Source organism: Caretta caretta, chromosome 12 (genome assembly GCF_965140235.1).
Source record: "Caretta caretta isolate rCarCar2 chromosome 12, rCarCar1.hap1, whole genome shotgun sequence".
NCBI classification, from domain to species: Eukaryota; Metazoa; Chordata; order Testudines; family Cheloniidae; genus Caretta; species Caretta caretta.
Window position 1 is genome coordinate 6,515,048 of NC_134217.1, and position 21,828 is coordinate 6,536,875.

Genomic DNA, 21,828 nt, shown 5'->3' on the forward strand with positions numbered 1-21,828 from the left:
CAATGATGCTTCCTTTGTCTTTCAACCATTGTTGATGCCATGAATAGAGATGAGGGAAGAGAGGTGATTTGGGGCCTCTGTTCCTCATTTGTATATCTTTTCCTTCTCTTTGAGAATCATCTCTAGCTAGGGTTCAGGCGACAGCCAGTCTGTTTACATGGGAACCCCCAGCTGTTCCACTGCCAAAAACGTAAATTTCTCACTCCCCCCCTTCTTCCTGCCAAAGAATGGCCACTTAACCAGGTGATAGTCCATTCAATTGCATTGACACCTGGCTGAGGTGCCAGTTTGCCTTTTGTCCCCGAGAAACTGGTCAATGCCTGCTTTTCTAAAGTTGGAGCATGTCTCAGTAAAATCATACAATAGAATTTTATAACTTTGCATACAAATTTGCCACACATATTGTACCAGGACAATAATGATCAGCCAATTATAAGTTTTCAAGTGATATCTCACAAAACATACTTTGTACAAGATTGATCATAGTTTTGTATAAGTGGTGAACGTAAAGCTACAGACTGTCACAGTGGGAGGAAGGGTTGTCAATGAACTCCCTGGGATCTGTCATTTTCATTTTCGACAGCCCCACTGCAGTCCAGTCTGGAGAGCTCCCTGAAGGGGGTGCTGGCTCTGAGACTCCCACTGGGAATTAGCCTGAGATCTCCAAACTCTTTGCACATGTGCCGCCAGTGAGATTTTTATCCCTGGTCTCCCGCGGCACAAGGCTAGTGAGCTGCACTAGCAGCTGCCCTCCTTTCCTCCAGCTCCTCCTCTCCTCTGCAACGCACTGGCAAGCGGGTGATCTTAGCGAGGTCAGCGCCAGGTAACTCAGCCAGGAGAAAACTGCAAGCTGGCAGCTTTGAGCATCTCAGTGGTGCTGATCCCCGCTCAGCTCCTGGCCTTCCCCCTTCACTTCCTAGCTGAAGTGTGGGAGAAGGAGACTGATGGAGTGAAGAAAACCCTGATAAATAATATTCAGGATGCTATGGGATTAGGGGATGCATCAGAGTGGGTTACATAATTAAGGAGTCTGGATTTCCTTGGGAAAGTCATGGGGGGGGGGATCAATATCCCTAGTCTTTCCTGCCTAAAAATCCATTGGAGACACCAGGTGGGCGAGGGAACCTATTTTATTGGACTAACTTCTACATATAAAAATCCATGGCACATTCTCCTCCCGCTGACGTAGCTGCAGGGCCTGGGTGAGGATTCTTGCTGCCCTAGGCAGACGCCTGGCCCTCCCAGCCCTGCAGTCACACACAAACGAGGAGCAGCATCTCCCTTGCTGATGTTTTGCTGCCTATGTGTTAGAGAGGACCCTGCTGTGCCAGTTCGGGGAAGAGGAGCCGTGTCAGTCCTCTGAAAATGATTCCCACGTTGCTGTGCACTGCAGAGGGGCCCCTGCAAACACTGACCTGCTTTCAGGGGAAGACCAGCCAGTCTTTCAGGGACAGAAGCAAGCACAGCTCTGCTAACACACCTCAGCCATGAGCTGCAGCACCACATGCTGTTCCAGACCAGGCTCCCACAGACCTGCCCATGCTCCTCCATCCTGACCTGCAACTGCCCCTGCTAGGCTAGCCATCAGCCCAAATACAGGCCTGCTGACACACCCAGCTCTCAAGGTGTCAGGGCCCACAAGCCATGCTCTGGAATGCCAACCCCCTGTTCAGCCACTGCACTGACGTTCCAAACCCTGGAGAGCGCTCTAGGGGGCTCAGTGCAAAGTCCCCAGAGTCCACCAATAGTGCCCTACTGCACGGTGAGGCCTGGAGAGAGGTGCAGTCCAGCTGGCCAGCTACTGATGTATAACCAGGGCCACAACCCCACTGTCGATCTAAACTGGCTGGGGCACTGGGCACTGCCCCAGGGTAAGGGGAGCTGGTGGATGTATGGAGGTGCTCCGCCCCAGCTCAAATGGCTTATTTTTGCTGAGTGACGCACTGTGCCAGGGACATGCAAATCAGTTCTGACAGAGCAAAAATCCCTGTCTGCGACTGCTACTGGACCCAACAGTCAGAAAACCTTCCACTGCTGTCTGCCATCACCCCTCATCGCAACACCACCTCGTTACAGCTGTAGCCAATGATTTTAGGTTATTAGTTAATCATAACATCACACCATAAATGACCAACATGTCATGTCATATGTGATGCGTTCGGTCACAGAGACCCCCTTGGGACTGTCACCTGACCTGCTGAATTTACCTCTGAGCCCATTTTCCCTGCCAGCTTGGGACTCCAGAACCCTGCCTTGTTGAGCCAGACACGCTAGCCACCTGCAAACACAGACCCAGGTCTGGTCCACGCCCCCAAAGCTGCAGACTTTAACCAAAAACTGCTCAGCAGGCTACCTTCCTGCAGCATCCAGACACCCAGTTCCCAATGGGATCCAAACCCCAAATAAATCCATTTTACTCTGTATAAAGCTTATACAGGATAAACTCATGAATTGTCCGCCCTCTATAACACTGATAGAGAGATATGCACAGCTGTTTGCTCCCCCAAGTATTAATCACTTACTCTGGGTCAAATAATAAACAAAAGTGATTTTATTAAGTATAAAAAGTAGGATTTAAATGGTTTGAAGTATTAACAGACAGAACAAAGTAAGTTACCAAACAAAATAAAACAAAACACGCAAGTCTAAGCCTAACACATTAAGAAACTGATTACAGGTAAATCTCACCCTCAGAGATGTTCCAATTCACTTCTTTCACAGACTAGACTCCTTCCTAGTCTGGGCCCAATCCTTTCCCCTGATACAGTCCTTGTCCGTTCCAGCAGGCATCGTAGGTGAAAAGCAGGGGCTTTCTCATGACTGGGACCCCCTTTGTCCTGTTCCACCCCCCCTTTATATTTTTGGCACAAGGCAAGAATCTTTTGTCTCTCTGGGTTCCCACCCCTCCTTCGAAAAGGAAAAGCACCAGGTATAAGATGAATTCCAGTATTAGGTGACATGTTCACATGTCCTGTGAGACCCCCCCCCTCCATTCTTCCAGGGCTGGTCCGCACGTATACAGGAAGGCTTGCAGGTAAATAACCCATTTACAACCAGTTGTCCTAGTCATTGGGAGCCATCAAGATTCTATCTTTATCATTATCATCATTAATGGCCCACAATTTGCATAGTTACAATAGGACCTCAGAGGTATACTTCATATTCCTAGTTTTAGATACAAGAATGATACATTCATACAAATAGAATGAACACACTCAATAGATTATAAGATTTGTAATGATACCTTACAAGAGACTTTTTGTATAAAGCATATTCCCGTTACATCATACTCACACTTATAAACATAGTTTTATAAAGCATATGGAGTGCAACATCACATCATATATAATTACTGTATGCTAATTAGTGTTAAATTGTTGGATTATAGAAGTATGAGACTGATCAGCAGTCAGAAGGATTAAGTATGCATTAGGTATCTAAGTAAGTAGGGCTGAACGTAAGGCCTGTAAGATTTTATGTTAGCCATACCAGGCCAGAGGTGGGCAAATTACAGCCCGCGGGACCATCCTGCCTGGCCCCTGAGCACTTGGCCCGGGAGGCTCGCCCTCGGCCCCTCCCCCGCTGTTCCCCCTCCCCCACAGCCTCAGCATGCCACGTTGCGGGTGTCGTGTATTAAACTGCTCCGCGTAGGAATGTGCTACTGGTAGCCGTTAGGGAGAGCAATTTACTACGCTACACAGGCGCAATGCTCTGGGCAGCACGGCTATAGCACCGCCAGCCACCGGTGCTCTGTGCTGTGCAGTAAGGGGGCAGGGAGCGGGTGGATAGAGGGCAGGGGAGTTTGGGGTGGTGGTCAGGGGGTGGGGTGTGGATGGGGTCGGGGCAGTCAGAGGGTGGGGAACAGGGGGGGTTGAATGGGGGCAGGGATCCGGGGGGAGCAGTCAGGAAGGAGGGGGGGTTGGATTGGGCGGTGCGGGACAGTCAGGGGCAGGGATTCCAGGGGCGGTCAGGGGACAGGGAGCAGGGGTCCTGCGGGGGATGGGGCAGGGGTCCTGCGGGGGGCCATCAGGGAACAGAGGGGGTTGGATGGGGCAGGAGTCCTGGGGAGGAGGGGGGTGTCAGGGGGCAAGAAGCAAGGTGGGGACGGATAAGGGCCGGGGGCACCGCCTCCCCTAACTGCCCCTCCATACAATTTCCGAAACCCGATGTGGCCCTCAGGCCAAAAAGTTTGCCTGCCCCTGCCATAGGCTTAAGAGAAGGCTTGACATACGTAAGTGACCAAAGAATGATCCTATGCCACAAGATGATGGGAAAAGAGGTCCCAGTGGGTGATACTGCAAAAAATCAACAGTAAGAGCAATGTTTTGCTTACCAGATACTCGGTAATCATATTTTTCTAGCACATGCCATCACCGTGGGGTGCAATATGTGCATACATGCGAATGAGGTATAGTCAGAATTGCATTATAAAAAGAGGGTGCCCAGAGTGGGACAAATTGAGCTCCCTATGGGAAACTCCAGCAGGAACCATCCCTTTACTGATGATCAAACCATGAGAGACCCATCAGACCCTGACGCGATCCAGGAGGACGTGAGTAACTTGTGCACAGGTCTTGACCCATGCATATCCAAATTCTATCATCATAACTTTAACTGTAACTTTAATAAAACTTGTAAAACGGACTAGACCTTCAGATCTGTCTAGGTAGTGACACTCCACGCTCTGAGGGCAACAAATGGCTCAGGCTGTTTCATTGCTGTGTGGCCTTCCAGGCTCAGGCTGGAGCCCGGGCTGTAGGACCCTGTGAGGTGGGTGCACTCCTGGAGCTGGCCTCTCGGCGCAGAAGGATCCACGCCCCACAGCACCAACGCTGGAATTCACACCACCAACCTCCAAGCGCTAGTGCCCAAAATCTGACTCCTGGCCTCCGAGCACAACCCGAGGAGACACAGAGGAGCTAACAGCCCAGTCTCCTTGGCTAAAAATATATGGATCTCCCATGCCAGAACAGAATCAGGATTAAGCAGTTGGTAGTAAACAGGCAAGTGTTTCGGTGCCGCTGCCCTCTCCTGGATGGTATCGGAATGGCAGTACTTGTGCCATACCCCCCGTACTACTAATGCTCACTGGCGATTCACCTTTAGCTGAAGCGGTAAAGGCCTGTGCTTTTAGAGCAGAAGAGCCTGAGTTCTACCTCCGCCGGCTCAAAGAGGCCACGAGTGGCTGTTGGCTGTAACCTAACGACAGCTAGGAAGGCCAAAGGGGTGAGGGGTTTTGGTTTTTGTTTTTTTTAATTAACCATTCTTTTATTGGCTGCAGCTGTTCAGGGGACAGCAGATACCCCCAAAGAATCTCTAACCTGCACATCTTGTGGCTCCTAGGTACTGCCCATGGTTTACTACATATTTTATTTCTTAGAAGGCTCATTTAAATTAATGTGAACTCAAACAATCAACAGATTTGCTTGCAAATGCTCAGAAAATGGATTCTGTCTTCAAAGAGCCAGCACTGGAAGGTTGGAGAGGACCCAGTGTAGCATCCACGCTAACACAGAGGCTGCAAAACTCAACTCGGCCTTAATTACAAATTCAAAGAGGTTCAGACCAGAAAGTACCATTGTGATCATCTAGTCTTACCTACTGCATAACAAGTGTTTAAGGCCTTCTTTCCTTCCGTCTCCACTAAAAAGAACATTTTAACACAATGAATATTAACCAGGGAGAAGGATCTCAGGCCAGAATCGGGAAAGAACAGGTTAAAGAATACTTAGATAAGTTTGATCTATTCAAGTCGGCAGGGCCTGATGAAATTGACACTAGAGTACTTAAGAGACCAGCTGAAGCAACCTCTGAATCATCATCAATCATCTCTGAAAACTCCTGGAGGATGGGGGAGGGCCAGGAGGGCTGCAGAAAGACAAACAGCACCTATCTTCAAAGAGTGGGGAGAGGGGGACCCCAGGAATTATAGAGCAGGCAGCCCAACTTCAATACCCAGAAAGAGACTGGAACAAAGTATTAACCAATCAGTTTGGTCAAACGTGGAGAATAATGAGGTGCTAAGGAACAGCCTGCATGGATTTGTGAAGAACCATTCCAAGCCAGCCTAGTTTCCTTCTCTGACGGGGTACCCAGCCCAATGGATGGGGGAGAAGCAGTAGAGGGGATACAGAGGGAGTTCAGAAGAAGCCTTTTGGCACAGCCTCGCAGGAGCGGCTCATAAACAAGCGAGGGAAATGGGATGGAGATGAAATTACTAGGAGGTGCGTGCACAACTTTGCCATACTCCCAGAGTCACTGTCAAACTGGCAGGATGGATCTAGTGGGCTCTGGGACGGGGTTTACGACCCCTTGCTAAGGCTGGGAGAGGCTGGAGCAGCACTGGGCCAGGAAAGCTCTGTCCCACTGGCACTGCCCAGCTTCACGAGAGCTCCAGCAGCCCAGGCCGGAGTGGGGAGGAGAGAAACCACTTTCAGGAGCAGCAGGAGCTCGTCCTGAGGAGGCCTGACTGAGTCTTTTCCCCCTCCTTGGAGGCCGCCCCAGAGACATGGAGAACCACTTGCAGGGCACCAGAGGGTCCCTGCATCAGCAGTGAGATCCTGGGGGTTTGGAGCAAAGAACTACAATCAAACAGCATCCATGCCTGAAACGGAGACATTGCGTGGGACAGGAAGAGGCCCAGGGGAAGGTGAACAGGACGTGGGCCAAGCGTAGGCCAGCCTGTGCTGTCACATCTTCAGAGCCCTGACCTAGTAAAGGCCTAGGTCCCCCTACTCATCCCAGATTCCTCTACGCCTAGCCCTGGGACGGCAGGACTAGAGAGCTACCAACAAGAAAGCGGATCCAGCTGAACCCTGTCCAGGGGATGCCAGACACATTGAACTGAAAGACTAGAGCAGCAGGCCACTACGCCTGCTGACCAGACAGCCCACCCTACTACAGGATCACATAGGAATCTGTCTTGGGACCGGTATTAGTCAATATTTTTAATTAATGGCTTGGATAATAGAGTGGAGATAATGCTTATAAAATTTGAAGATGACACCAAACTGGGAGGGGTTGCTACCACTTTGGAAGACAGGATTAGAATTCAGAACAATCTTGATAAATTGGGAGAATCGGTCTGAAATCAGCAAGAAGAATTTCAGTAAAGAGCAGTGCAAAGTACTACACTTGGGAAGGAAAAATCAAATGCTCCACTACAAAATGGTGTAACTGGCTAGGCAGTAGTACTGATGAAAAGCACCCAGAGGTTATAATGGATCACAAATTGAATACAAGCCAACAATGTGATGCAGCAGCGAAAAAGGCGAATATCTGTCTGGGGTGTATTAACAGGAGTGATATACGTAAGACACAAAAGATATGTTCCACTCTACCCAGCACTGGCGAGGTCTCAGCTGGAGTAGTGTGTCCAGTTTTCAGCACCACACTTTAAGAAAGATGTGAACAAACTAGAGAGAGTCCAGGGGAGAGCAAAAAAAATAAGAGGTTTGGAAAACATGACCTACAAGGAAAGATTGAAAGAACTGGGCATGTTTAGTCCAGAGAAGAGAAGCGAGAGGGGACTTGATATCAATCTTCAAATATGCTGTTATAAAGAGGACAGTGATAACTTGTTCTCCATCTGCACTGAGGAAAAGACAAGAGGCTTAGTCTGCAACAAGGGAGAGTCAGGTTAAATATCAGGAAAAACTTTTAAAACTGTAACGACAGTTAAGTGCCGGAACCTGGAAAAATCATGGAGCAGGTCCTCAAGGAATCAATTCTGAAGCACTTAAAGGAGAGGAAAGTGATCAGGAACAGTCAGCATGGATTCACCAACGGCAAGTCATGCCTGACTAATCTAATTGCCTTCTATGACGAGATAACTGGTTCTGTGGATAAAGGGAAAGCAGTGGACGTGTTGTTCCTTGACTTTAGCAAAGCTTTTGACACTGTCTTCCACAGTATTCTTGCCAGCAAGTTAAAGTAGTATGGGCTGGATGAATGGACTATAAGGTGGATAGAAAGCTGGCTAGATTGTCGGGCTCAACGGGTAGTGATCAATGGCTCCATGTCTAGTTGGCAGCCGGTATCAAGTGGAGTGCCCCAAGGGTCGGTTTTGTTCAATATCTTCATAAATGATCTGGAGGATGGTGTGGATTGCACGCTCAGCAAGTTTGCAGATGACACTCAACTGGGAGGAGAGGTAGATACGCTGGAGGGTAGGGATAGGATACAGAGGGACCTAGACAAATTAGAGGATTGGGCCAAAAGAAATCTGATGAGGTTCAACAAGGACAAGTGCAGAGTCCTGCACTTAGGACGGAAGAATCCCATGTACCGCAACAGACTAGGGACCAAATGGCTAGGCAGCAGTTCTGCAGAAAAGGACCTAGGGGTTACAGTGGACGAGAAGCTGGATATGAGTCAACAGTGTGCCCTTGTTGCCAAGGAGGCCAATGGCATTTTGGGATGTATAAGTAGGGGCATTGCCAGCAGATCGAGGGACGTGATCGTTCCCCTCTATTCGACATTGGTGAGGCCTCATCTGGAGTACTGTGTCCAGTTTTGGGCCCCACACTACAAGAAGGATGTGGAAAAATTGGAAAGAGTACAGCGGAGGGCACCAAAAAATGATTAGGGGACTGGAACACATGACTTATGAGGAGAGGCTGAGGGAAGAAAAGAATGAGGGGGGATTTGATAGCTGCTTTCAACTACTTGAAAGGGGGTTCCAAAGAAGATGGATCTAGATTGTTCTCAGTGGTAGCAGATGACAGAACAAGGAGTAATGGTCTCAAGTTGCAGTGGGGGAGATTTAGGTTGGATATTAGGAAAAAAACTTTTTCACTAGGAGGGTGGTGAAACACTGGAATGCGTTACCTAGGGAGGTGGTGGAATCTCCTTCCTTAGAAGTTTTTAAGGTCAGGCTTGACAAAGCCCTGGCTGGGATGATTTAGTCGGGGATCGGTCCTGCTTTGAGCAGGGGGTTGGACTAGATGACCTCCTGAGGTCCCTTCCAACCCTGATATTCTATGATTCTTACCAATCTATTCGGGGTCCATATTGCATTAGCTCTATGAAAGGGTTATGTATGATTATGTTCTACTCCATGGGAAAAGGGGGTTATGACAGCTCCTCCTGGCACTAAAAACAGTGATGAAGATGAATCATTGAGACTGAACAACCCTAGAGAGGTACCGCTCCCTGGAGGGGTTTGCAGAGACTGGTTCAAGCTGGTTTTCCAGAGATGAGGAGACAAAGAAAGGGCTTTTGGGCATAAAAGGATGAGCATTTACTGAGACAGGGCCTGAGACACAGCAATGCTGATCCAGCAAATGGACAGACCTTCTGCCCGAAGGGGGCCCCCCAACCCTGTTGGAAGGGTTGGAAAGACTTTGGTTGACGAGGGTCCCATAAGAGTGGCCCCCAGTGAGCTTTAAGCATACTTATATAAATATATGTTCCTATAGGTTTTCTCTGTAATGTTTTTACCTTAAGAATAAATGTGCTTGCTTGGAAGGAGCTGTGTGGTAACTGTAATTGCTCGCAGTTCACTGCCTGTGGAGAGAGAAAGCAAAGCACAGGGGCTGGCCTTTAGGCAGACTAGCTGACTGAGGATATCTCAGTTTCAGGGTAACAGCACCTGTATTCCCCCTCCGTGGTCCCTTGGGGGCACCCATTTAAGGTTTCTGGCTCCCAGCCATCACCTCTCCTGGGTGGAGACCGTGGTCTCCTTCCCTCCTGACTGGGGGTTTTAAGGCTGCACAGCTCCCTGCCTTACACTGCTGATATTCCCAGACTGCCAGTCTGCCTAAAGGAGAGGCCCTGTGCTTTGCTTTTTCTCCAAGAGCTATGAACAGCATCTTGCCAGCAGTTACAACAGCAAACGTTACCGGCAATGATTTTATGTTTGCCTTTATACCACGGATCAAGATATTGAATAGCCCTGGGCAAGGAACAGAACGCTGTGGGACGCCATTAGCAATGTCCCCATCGGATGAGGATTCTCCATTTACCGTTACTCTCAGTTCTATCAGGTAGCCAGGTTTTAATCCATTTTATATGTGCTGCACTGATTTTGTATACTGCTAATTTTTTATTCAGAATGTCATGTGGTGCTAAGTCAAATGCCTTACAGAAGTCGAAGCATATTATATCACAGTTATCTGTCAATCAAACCTGTATTCTCATCAAAACATACTAACTTTGTTTGATAAGATCTATTTCCCATATGACCATGTTGACTGATATTAATTATGCTACCATCTTTTAATTCTTTACTGATTGCACCCCATATCAGCGTTCCCATGATTTTCCTAGGGATCGAAGTCAAGCTAACCAACATATAGTTAACTAGGTTATACCAATTGCCTTTTTTATATATTGGAACAAACCTAGTTTGTTTTTTTTCAGTCCTCTGGGATATCCCCTGCACTCCAAACACTGCTAAATATCAATGTCACAGAAAGCTCCTCGGCCAAATCTTTTAAAACTCTTGGGTGCAAGTTATCCAGTCCCGCAGATGTGAAAAAGTTTCGTTTTAGCATTTGCTGTGTAATATCCTCCCCCAGTTACTGCCAGAATAGAAAGTACTACAACCAGTTTCTCTGTGAGCATGCACAAGTCAAATCCCTGGAGCTTAACCTGGTGCTGAAGAGGTACTCAGACTACTATACCTTGTCACAAGAAGGTCCCACCAGATCCCTGTCTCAGGCTGCAACAACTCTTGCTCATGAATTCTAGCTGGTCACTGCCTTTGTGCTAAGTTATGGCCAACACCTGGTCCAGCCACTTCTGGAGGGCAGGAGAATGGGCTCAGAATTGGGACTCGTTTGGTCATGTCAGGCTGATTGCTGAGCATGTGCAACTCTTCCTCTTTAACCACCACCGTACACGTGAGGACAGAGGGACAGCTGCTGACGGACTGATCTAGAGTCCAATATATTTAGCCAGATCACGGGACAGGAGAGTGCTAATTGCAGCAGCCGGCTGCTGCACTGCACCCAGCGATCACAGGCAGGGCAATCATTGTCAATTTCACAGCTCTCCAGAGTGACACAGCCACTCCTTCCCATTTGTGCTAATCCTCAGAGAAAGCAGAACACCCAGCTGTGTTAGCGAATAACCCTCCTGCCAGGAGCAGCAGCTCACCAGCCGAGGAACCTCACACTGGAGCACGGATTTCAGTGCAATGGCGGCTGGTGCCAGACTGACTCACCCACTCTATGGGAGGGGATACTCCCGGACGTAGGGCCATGCCGCTACTGGGGAAGAACTTGTTCCCTCCATTCCTGGGGCACAGGGAGCAGCTGTCCCTGAAAGCCTCTGAGGTCATGGCCTTGTTATTCATTCACTCTTGTGAGGATGCTGTGATGCAGCTGATTAATGCACCGTATCTCATCCCCTGCAGAGCCCGATTCCCCGGACAGCAAGGCTTGCACTCAGGGAATCTGGACTACAGCTCCCTGCTCGAGGGCAAAGGGAGATGGGGGCAGATTCTCCTCTAACCCTGGTGAAACTAGTGACTTTGTAGACTTGCTCCTGATTTACACCAGCGTAAGTGAGAGGCTAATCAGGCCCAGAGAGAGCTTGCCTGCATGGAAGGGACCTTAACAATGAGCCCAGGATGGGAGGACAGCATTGCTGAGTAATGGTCTTGCTGATTACGCCTCTGAGGATGCTCATCTGGACTCAGCCCATCACCCTAGTCTACTTTCCTCCGCCAGCGTCCCCACTCCATCCCACACAAGCCCCAGATCAGAGTGTCTGAGTGCCCCTGCTGGTTACATGCCCTTAGTGATTGTTCACGGCATCCAAGATGAGGAAAGCACCGTACAGCACAAAGAGACAGACCCATTCTCTGCCTCAAGGCACTTGTGTGATGGCCACCATACCAAGGACTGAACCGGGGACTTCCAGAGCTTAAAGCATGAACTGCCACAGTGTGAACTCCAGAGCCAGCTCTCCTTAGGTGGGATGTAGCAGACTCATGCCCCCTGCAGACCAGGCGCAAGGGGGGGAACCTGACACGCACGCACCAGTGGGTTACACCTGCAGCCCGATTCTCAAGGGGTGTTACAAGCGTGGACAGCAAATGAGCACGCAGAGCAACAGCGTCAACTCCTGACATCAGTCCCCCCCGCAATGCTTCCCAGCTCACCGTTAATGGTGCAGCAGCCAGTGCCCTACTCAGAGACAGTTCAGCACCCAGCTGTGGGGTATTCTAAGCCGCAGGGTGTGCTGCCCAAGGCTATGGAGAAGGGGCGGTCATCTGAGTGCGGAGAGGGTTTGGCGCATGTGAAGAGGGTTATAAAGAGCAGGTGACGAAAACGCAAGTGCTAATTTGAGGGACAGGGATGGCGACAGGAAAAGTCACTTCTGCGGTTTTCCAGTGGGTTTCAGCTTTAGATTTGCTGCTAAAAAGAACAAACAGGTGGGGAGACTAAGCTAGCTGCTGTTGGATGCCTGCTGCACCCTGTTGCTTTATGCTGTGGGCTGGATGTGCTGGCCCGTTCTAGGTCTACGCATAAGGGTAGAAAGCTGTACAGCAACTTGGGCCAGACAAGAGGATGCTAAATTTGGAGCTAGGCTACATTAGTCTGGAATAAGCAAGGGTCTGAACGGAAAGTGCTGTAGGCATTCAGAGTCACACCACATACGGACACTTATTCCCGAAATGCGTGGGTCAGCTTAATCTACTTCCGAAGTGTTTATAAGAGTGTCTATACAGGGAGGTATTTCGGAAGAGCTCTTTGGGTCAATTTCCCCATGTGGACAAACGCTTCGGGTTGGTCCAAACGGAAAGAATGGCTCACAGGGCTGAAACCAAGTTTTAACAGGGTTTAAGCCTGAAAACACTGGAGCCAGCCCGGTCTCTGTTAAAGCGACTAGAAGCTGTGTCACTGGCTTCACTGAGAGCTGGGACAACAGGCCTGATTACAGTCCTCTAAGACAGTGTTTCCTCAGCCTTCTTGATACCAGGGACTGGCTTGCTGCCTTCCTAAACTGCGTCAGATCTCAGGGACCAGCACCGGTCCACGGACAGCTCATTGAGAAGCTCTGCTCTAGGATCAGCGACTGGCATTGCTGTGATGGATTCATGGGAACTGGATTTGGAAAGACAACTCCAGCAGCTACTTTTCCTAACTGTGTGTGCGTGGGGGGGGAGGGGGGGCCCCCAAGAAGCACCCAGTTCTCTAGGTCAGAACAGTGGCAGGGTTTTTTGCTTCTAGAGGACCAGAGGGGCTTATTTTTAAACCATGCCCTGGGCTGAGTCCATACAGAGGACAGGAGCCTTTGAGGAGTAGAAACAAAGCTGGTTTAGAAATCAAGTTATAATCACATCCTGCTTAGCTAGCATCACCTAGCAAGGCCAATCCCACTCCTGCTGACTTCAGTGCAAGCAGGGTTAGGCCCCAGGAGTCAGATTCAGATCTGACAGACACAGGTGAGAGTCACCCCTGAAGTCACAATTTCACAGGTGCAAGACCAGTGAAAGCAAAATTTGGCCTTAAGTTCTAACAACATAGTGCAGTGCACAGCAGAGATCCTGTTATATGCATGCTCAATACGTATGTGTGTGTGTGTGTACATGCATGCACACAGGCTACATTCACATTTAGCCTTTGTGGAATGCCAAAAACGTGACGTCTCAGGACTTTAAACTCTGCAGCATCAAATAACCCAGTTAGCCCCTTGCCCTTGTATTGAGAAGCTCTGATCTCTTTACCAGCCTCAGAACATCCCTGTGGGGTAGGCAAGAATCATTCCCATCTTACAAGTGGGGAAACTGAGGCGAGTTGGCCAAGGTCACCCAGTGAGGCAGTGACAGAGCTGGGAATGGATGCACAGAATTCTGTGCATCAACCACAGGCCTGTTCTTCCCCTTTATATAGTAAAACACATTTTAAAATGGTTGCCCCCTGCAGCAGAGTTTGAACCCAGGACCCACAGCCCATCAGCACCAAATGCTTCCCCAAGCCCGCTCTATGCCTGTTAACTTGGTTCCACTGCACACTGCAATCATCATGGTATTGCTCTTCAGTGTCTTGCTGGGAGGGTGGAAATTGACAGTCACAATCCATGGGCCTGGTCCCCGCTATAAACAAACATGGTTTAGAGTGGGGATCAGCAGTCCTGGCTTCTATCACTAGCTCCAGCACCCATGTGCTGTGTGACCTTGGGCTAATCAAGCAGCACGGGGCGGGGCGGGGGAATGTGAGAAGTAATTCATTACTACATTTGCACCACGCTTTGGCATTGTCCGGTGACAGAGGTAGAAAGTATTGTAATGAACTGGGATTGGGACAGGAGGAGGAGCGAGACACACTGCTGCCAGAATCCGATGTGCATGTCATAGCCCTGATACTGTCTCTTTCTCCTTCCGAAAGATCCGAGTTCCCTGAGCAACGTCAGCGTGTAGTTCCAAGGAATTCTATTGATAATATATTGCTCTTCTACACAGCCAGTCTAATCGGCAGATCTCAAAGTACTTTTAGAAAGAGGTCAATAGCATTCTCCCCATTTTACATATGGGGAAACCGAGGCACAGCAGAGCACAGAAGCGACTTGGGCAACAGAGTGACAAGTCCTACAGAGGCCACAGAGTTGTTAGCGTATGTATTACAATGAGATTCACACATACGCCACTCTCCAGTCATTCCTTTGCATGCTCCAGTTCTGTTCAGCTGCGTGGATGTTGTTAGCTGGGAGAGCTGCTCTTCAGAAAGCCAGACTCAGCAGGACCCAGACAGCCTAACACAATTGGATAACAGCTCTCCACGCAGCACCCTGCTGAGACAGGCCTGGAGGAAATGGGCTTGTTCCTCGTGGTCTCGGTAAGAGATGCGCTGAAATCTCTCTGCCGCACAAGCAGGGGGTACCTGGATCTCTGAGCGCAAGCAAAGCTGCAGCTTTCTAGGGCCCAAAGCCCTCAGAGGAAGAGGGAGATTTGCAGGCTTGGCACAAAACCCAGGGTGGAGTTGCCCAGGCAACTGTCACCGTGGAAACGGCAGCTATTTCTGAAAGTCAGCTTGGTTTTTATTGGAGGAAGTTGCTAGTTTTGACAGCCTCCCCCCACTCCTGTTTAGCCGATCAACACCTGCCCCACAGCAACTCCTGGTGAGAGTCCCTAGGAGCGCCCCACAGCAAGTCCTGAGAGATGGGGGGGCTGTGTGTGCGTGAAGCAAACAGCAACCCCCCCCCAGTCAGGGCTGCTACTCCATCCCCTGCAGCGCCTCCTGCTGGAACACGCTGGGAGCTCCCCTCAGAGCTCCCAGCTCGTAGGGCCCCTCTCGGCTCTACTGAGGAAGGGAGACTGGGCGAGCCTGTGAGCTGTTGAGACTCTGTGGCCTCCGAAAGGCAGAGACCCCCAAACGTTTGCGTGTGTGGCTCACGCTTCAGGCCAAGGCTGGCACCGCACCAGCCAGTGCTCCAGAGACTAGGAAAAGGGAGCTTACTAGGGTGACCAGGAACACCCGGGGGCTCTGGTCAGCACAGCGGACTGGGTTGTTAGAAGTCCAGTCGGCGGTGCTGCGGAGCTAAGGCAGGCTAGTCCCAAACTGTCCTTGGGCCCTGCCCTTCCTGTGCCCAGGAAGCAGCCAGCAGATCCAGCTCCTAGGCAGTGGGGAAGCCAGGAGCCTCCGCGCTGTGCCCTGCCCTCGCGCTGAGCACTGGCTCCGCACTTCCATTGGACAGTTCCTGGCCAATGGGAGCTGGGAGGGGGCGGTGCCTATGGGTGAGAGCAGTGCATGCCATGGAGCCTCCTGCCTCCCCCACACCTAGGAGCCAGACCTGCTGGCCGCTTCCGGGGTGCAGTGCGGTGCCCCAGGACAGGCAGGTAGCCTGCCTTAGCTCCCCTGCTGTGCCGCTGACTGGGAGACACCTGAGGTAGGCCTGCTCCCCAACCCCAAGCCCCAACCTCCTCCCCCAGCCCTGATCCCCCCAAACCCAGAGCCCCCTCCTGCACCCCAGAGCCCACTCCCCCAGCACCTCAACCCCCAGCCCTGAGCCCCACCCAAACCCGGAGCCCTCTCCTCCATCTCAGAGCCTGCACCCCCAGCCCAGAGCCTGTACCCCCTCCTGCACCTCAACCCCCAGCCCTGAGCCCCCCAAATCCAGAGCCCTCACCCTCCCTGCACCTCAACCTCCTGCCCCAGCCCAGAGCCCCCTCCCTCACTCTGAACCCCTCATTTCTGGCCCCACCCCGGAGCCCACACCGTCATTTAGAGCCCTCACCCTCTCCCGCACCCCAACCCCCTGCCCCAGCCCAGTGACGGTGAGTGAGGGGGGGGGGACACAGTGAGCCACCGAGGAAGGGGGAATGAAGTGAGCTGGGGGCGGGGGGAGAGGGGGGCTTCGTGGAAGAGGCGGGGCTAGGGTGTTCGGTTTTGTGCCAACAGAAAGTTGGCAACCCTAGAGCTTGCAGCTATGCCATTCCCCATATCGCCCCCTTCTGGTAGAAGCGAGGGACTGCAGTAATGACCCCCCACCAGACCCAGCGTTGCTGTGTAATTCCCCACAGCGCCTCCTGCTGGAGGAGGCAGAGACTGGAGTAGTGTGAGCACCGCAGCCCACCCTACCACACCATTCCCCACAGCGCCTCCTGCTGGAGGAGGCAGAGACTGGAGTAGCTGTGAGCGCCGCAGCCTGCGCTCCTATTCCATCCCTACTCCTGGGAGGAGTCGGTTTTCCTGAAGGCCAGCCCGCTGATTCCACCTCTCCAGGCAGCACAGCCACCCCGAGAAGCATAAGTGCCAGGGGAAGCCAGGGCACTGGACAGGTGTAGGCATGAGGAGAGATTTCCTTGATTTGTTTTGGTATAAATGGAAAATGATATTTAATAAGATCCAGCCTCCCATGCTGCCTCACGAAAGAGAACAGGAGACAGGGGAGATCTGCCAACGTGTCCCCTACAGGGCCCATAAACCCCACAGATGCCACTCTCCACAGCAGTGTGACCATCAGGGGCAAAGCTGACAGCAGCAGTTATCCTCTTACACCTCAGCTGAATTTGGCCCCATGCACTTAATTGCATTGGGGCGGGGGATTTTATTGCAGGTCTGGATATTCTGTTCTCCTATAGTGTATTCTCTTTACACTTCCAGCCCCCAGCTGTAGTGGTACCATTAACCAGCTGCCAGGATACACCACAGAGGTGGCTGCACTTCCATGGTGGGTGTCGTGACTAGAATAGATCGAGATGGGCGATTTCAAAGCTGAACTATTTTAACAAATCCAAAGCCAGTCACAACGTTATGGCTGTCACTATATCACATGCCACCGCCACTTGCAATGTCACTGTGACAGTGTGGTTAAACCTGCTCAGTCTCCACCACTTGAGCTAATGGAGGATCTCCATTAAAGGTTAGCAATATAGGGCCAATGTCACACAGTGTAGCAGTTCCAATTCCCTCCATCAGAAGACAGCGATGCGAACACACACTTGCGGCGGAATACTGTAATGTGCTAACTATCTGCCACTCCGAAGATCATGGCTTCGGTCCCGTTGATTTTAGGTGCACAGAGATCGTTAGCATTGAGAGTATTCGTATTAGTGTATGAGAGCCACAGAGCCTCAGGCTGGGAACCAGGCCGAATCTCCCACATCAGCCATCCACACTCAGGGATGTGCCCACAAGCCATTTTGTCCCCCTCGCTCCTGAAGTTCAGGCATGTGGAGTGGGTGACTAGCCACAGAACCCAAGCGCACCAGGAAGGGAGGACCGAACGGCAGCTGTTCTGCAGCATTCCCAGCTAAGCAGAGCCTGGTAGCACTGGTCAGGGAGCAGGGGAGCCCGGTGCTGGACAGCGCTGGAACAGCGGGGCCAATCGGGAGAACACGACCATCCCACCCAGGTCCCAGAGAATAGGCAGAGGGGATGGACAGTCAGAGGAGGGGCCTTACCTTCCAGTCCGTGTCCACCGCGGAAAGGAACGTATCCGAATGCTCCTGGAGGGGAAACAGACCAGAAAGAACCATCAGAGCTCATATAGGCCTGACCACGGAGCAGTAACACAGACATCTGGCTATCGCCTCATCCCTATGCCCTCGCTGCCACCACCTGCCCTCCAGTCACCCGCTGAGAGCTCTGATGAGCCTCCGCACAGCCTCCTCCTCTGGACCCCAGAGAAGGCTACAGCCGGCGATCACAAATACCCCAGGGAGGAATTCACGCCACTCAGAGCTGGGAAGGATCTCGGGGACCGCAGCAAAGAGGCCAGTTGAGACTGCCGGCCCAAAGGCCGTCGAGATCAGGGCGGCAGGGAGCTGCCAGTCCCAGTGGACAACTGACCCGAGAAGCGTTAAGACGGCAAAGCCCTGTGCTGTGCGGCTCATCCCCTGCCGCTGACGCAGGCCTCAGGGTGCAATCTCTGCCACAACCAGCTCTAGGAATGCTGTCAGAGGGGGATTATGGAATTGAAGCCCTGGCAGCTGTGTCCGCCAGGGTTTGAGAGCCCCCCTCCTCAGTACGTGTCCAGCTGACACCAGCTTGGCCAACACACTGGGGACTGAACTGGGGACCTTCAGAGCTAAAAGCATAATCTGCGCTAGCCTGAGCTAAAGAGCTGGGGTTGTAACACTCCTATTGCCGGTGGATCAGGCCCAGAGGGGGACGTGCCGAGGTTACACCAGCATCCCACATCAGCGCCTGGGCGAGCCCTTGTCTGGGTGCAGGCATGTGCCCTGGATCAGCATCCGCACATGGGCATTAGAGATGCCACCTGGGCTGCGTCTCGGGCATAGGACTGCGTGTCCTCATAACGCGATGGCATTCGGTACTGACGCACGGATCAGAGGGCTCAGTCAGGGAACACTCAGGAGCACAAGGAGGAGGACAGGCCGGAGCAAGATTCCTCCCGCTGGCGTCTCAGGTGGTTCCCGGCTTTTTGAGTTGCTGGGGAAGCTTCCTGTTGCACGCTTGGTTAGGTGAAGGGAGAGTCTCCCCACGGAAAACGAAGCAGAGCTCTGCTTGGTGTCAGCAGTTGACTCCGATCCCTCAGTACCTCCAGCAGCTGGGAGGCGGGTCACAGCTTTGTCCATCAGCTGGTGGCACCAACTTGGGAGGAGGCATGATGAGATGGGAGGCAGCAGCCTCTAGAGGCTTGAGCCTGGCCGAAGTCACTAGGCCTCAGAGTATCTGCCCCTGGACATGGCACGAGTCCCCCACACCCATGCAAGTGCTTGTAGCTCCCGTCCATCCCATCCCCAGCACCACAGCCAGGGATCGGGGGAGGGGGAGGCAATATTTGGACTCCTGGAGCCTTGAAATCTCAGTATTAGGGAGCCCAGGATGGAACAACATGAACTCAGCATGAATGTGCAGCTCCCCCGCATCCAGACTTCAGGCTGCATTTGCAGAGACCCAAAGGCTGGAGTGACCTGAGACCCAGACATACCAGATAGCTGGGCACAGGCTTCCTGCTCTGATCTCTGCAGAGATTATCTTCCCGGCACAGTTCCAGGGCTCCAGCCTGCAATTGCTGACCACTGCGCCCTCCCCTATCACCACCAAGGAGTGCGTGTTCTTCCCCTCCCCTCCGTGCCAGGATGAAGTGATGGAGTCACCCCTGGCTGGGTTGGAAGAGTGCCTCTGTCTTCACTGGCCACCTGCCCAGCTCCAGCAACCTGGCATCTGCAGCTGACTGAGCCAGACCTCACCTTCCCCCAACCCCTTGCTGCCTCCCTCGGCCCCCAGCCAGTCATTCAAGTGGATCAATAAAGCTCTTAACGTGCTCAGTCTCCCAGCAGTTTCGGCCTCTTGGCATCAGTGACATAGTCCGAGCTTTACCGCTCCTCCGAGCGATCAGGCAGAGACAGGATCCGGGGGGGCGGGGGGAAGAGAGAGCACTGGTGGGGGTGGAAGACAAGGAAGAGTCACATTTTTGGTAGAGGAACGCTACCATCCCCAGCGCCCAACCCTTGGCTCTACAGATGCGGACACCCAGACGCCAAGGTTAGAACGTATTGGCCTAAAGTTAGGTGCCCAGTTTTCAGAAGTGCTGAGCACACAACTCCTGTTAGCTTAGAAATCCGGGGAAGGGGGCCCTCACCGGATAATTATTTGGGGGTTTAATACAGCAGGGTGAAAAGCACAGGAGGCAACAGTCTAGCAGAAAAATGCTATTTTGCTGAAATTGAAACGTTTTGCAAGAACGCGTCGATTTCAACAGAAAGGGTTCCAGGCAACTTGTTTGGACTTTCTGGCTTTGTTCCCTTGAGACTTTTACTGTAATTTTACTTCATTTTATAGAAGAATGTTTTGACATTATCAAAATTAAACGTTTTGACAAGGTCGGTTCAGTGTTTCTGAATTTAAATATTTTGGAATTTCTGTTCCGAGAACATTTCAACTCTGTCCCGATTCGAAATGCAACAAACTTTCAGGATGTCGGAATTTCCTGCAGGACAGAAATCCCATTCTCCAAGCAGCTCTAGTGCCTGACTATAGGCACCCACACTGGAAAATGTAGTGGGATGCATCTCTGCTGTAGCACCATCCAGCTGGAGATGGATCTGCTGTTCTGAGCCTGGTCTAACTCCCCCAACCCCTGGCGGGAGTTCTGACTTGTGTCAGATCTGACTTGTGTCACTCAGGCCGGTCTGTAACAGGCTGGACCAGAACACTGCCTTCCCCCTTGTGCAACTGGTTTTTACCAGTGCAATTAGCACATCTCAGAATGGCAGCAGCCGAGCCCCGCGTTGCACAGGTGTAAACAATTCCATAAGGGGAAAGGCAGAGGAGAATCCGGCTCAAATGTCCAGACTTTGCAGGAGTTTGGGATCAGATCAGATTCCAGATCCAAACCTCAGGCTGAAAGGATGGTCCTGAGTTGCAAAGGGTCCCAGAGCACTTTACAAGCCAAACACTGAGGCCCTGAAATGCAGCCAGCTCTGGGGTGGGGGGCAGCCACCACCACAACAGCACTAGGAGTGGAAGATTTTGACCATGGACACGTGGGAAAACCCCTTCACTTATGAGATTTCCAATGCCCACCCGCAGGAAGCAGGATGCGACCTCCTCTGCAGCATCCCCACCAAGCAAATATCCACCTCCGAAAGGTGGAAGGGGCCAAGTCAAACCTCTTCAGATTCTAGAGTCCTGGCATCAGACCAGATTCTGGGACACTAAGACAGTCCCCAAAGGAACAATGCTGGAGGACACAGCTTCACGGGCACGTCCAGAGATGCAGTCTCTGGTTCAAAGCCACGTCTGCTTCGCTAGGAGCCCTTTGTTATCCCTGACCCGGCCACACGCCATGCCTGGGCACCACTGCAGAGCCCAGAGGAATGTCCCAGTGCAGCTCCAGAGCGAATGAATGTTTGCAGGTTCTGAGGACGGGCGGCCCTGCCCACCACACACCCAGTCCTCTGGCTCCCGCTCTCGGATTGATGAGGCCAGCGAGAGGAGCACAGACACACGGGTGGTGACACACCCAGCTTAGCAGGTCCATGCTCACACGCTGGCTTGGCAAAACAGCCTTTCAACTCCTGAGATCAGGTAGGATGCTGGAGACTGGCTCAGCGAGAGGGGGCCAACCCCCTCACTGCTGGGGATCGCCTTTCGACCTGAGAGAGCCAACCCACAGTTCAGCAGGCTGGACAGTGTCTGATGTGCCTGCAGTAGCAGGGAGTGCCACAGGCCAGGCTGGAGGTGCATTGACATAGCTGGGGCAGCAAGGTAGGATGGTGCAACGATGGATGCACCATCTCAGTGTAAGCTGCAGTCTGCTGGCTCCTTGCAGCTGCCTCCTGCCCAGTTCTTTTCCCTCCCATCACTACTCCCCTCCTCCCTGTGAAACTCAGAACGCAGATTTCTTGGCTGGGCCTGGCAAGCTGCCTGCTCCTTGAACTCACCCAGGTTACCAGCCAGCCCTCCC

General features: G+C 51.9%; 1 protein-coding gene across 2 annotated transcripts in view; it reads right to left on the reverse strand.

The window, feature by feature from the left end:
* NDRG4 (NDRG family member 4) overlaps positions 1-21,828 on the reverse strand; it is an 82,685-nt gene that overhangs the window by 38,310 nt on the left and 22,547 nt on the right. For both annotated transcript variants that reach the window (XM_048816675.2, XM_048816674.2), the window contains one exon: positions 17,855-17,899. In XM_048816675.2, coding sequence (XP_048672632.1) covers positions 17,855-17,899 — 45 coding nt within the window. The remainder of the gene's footprint in view (positions 1-17,854; positions 17,900-21,828) is intronic.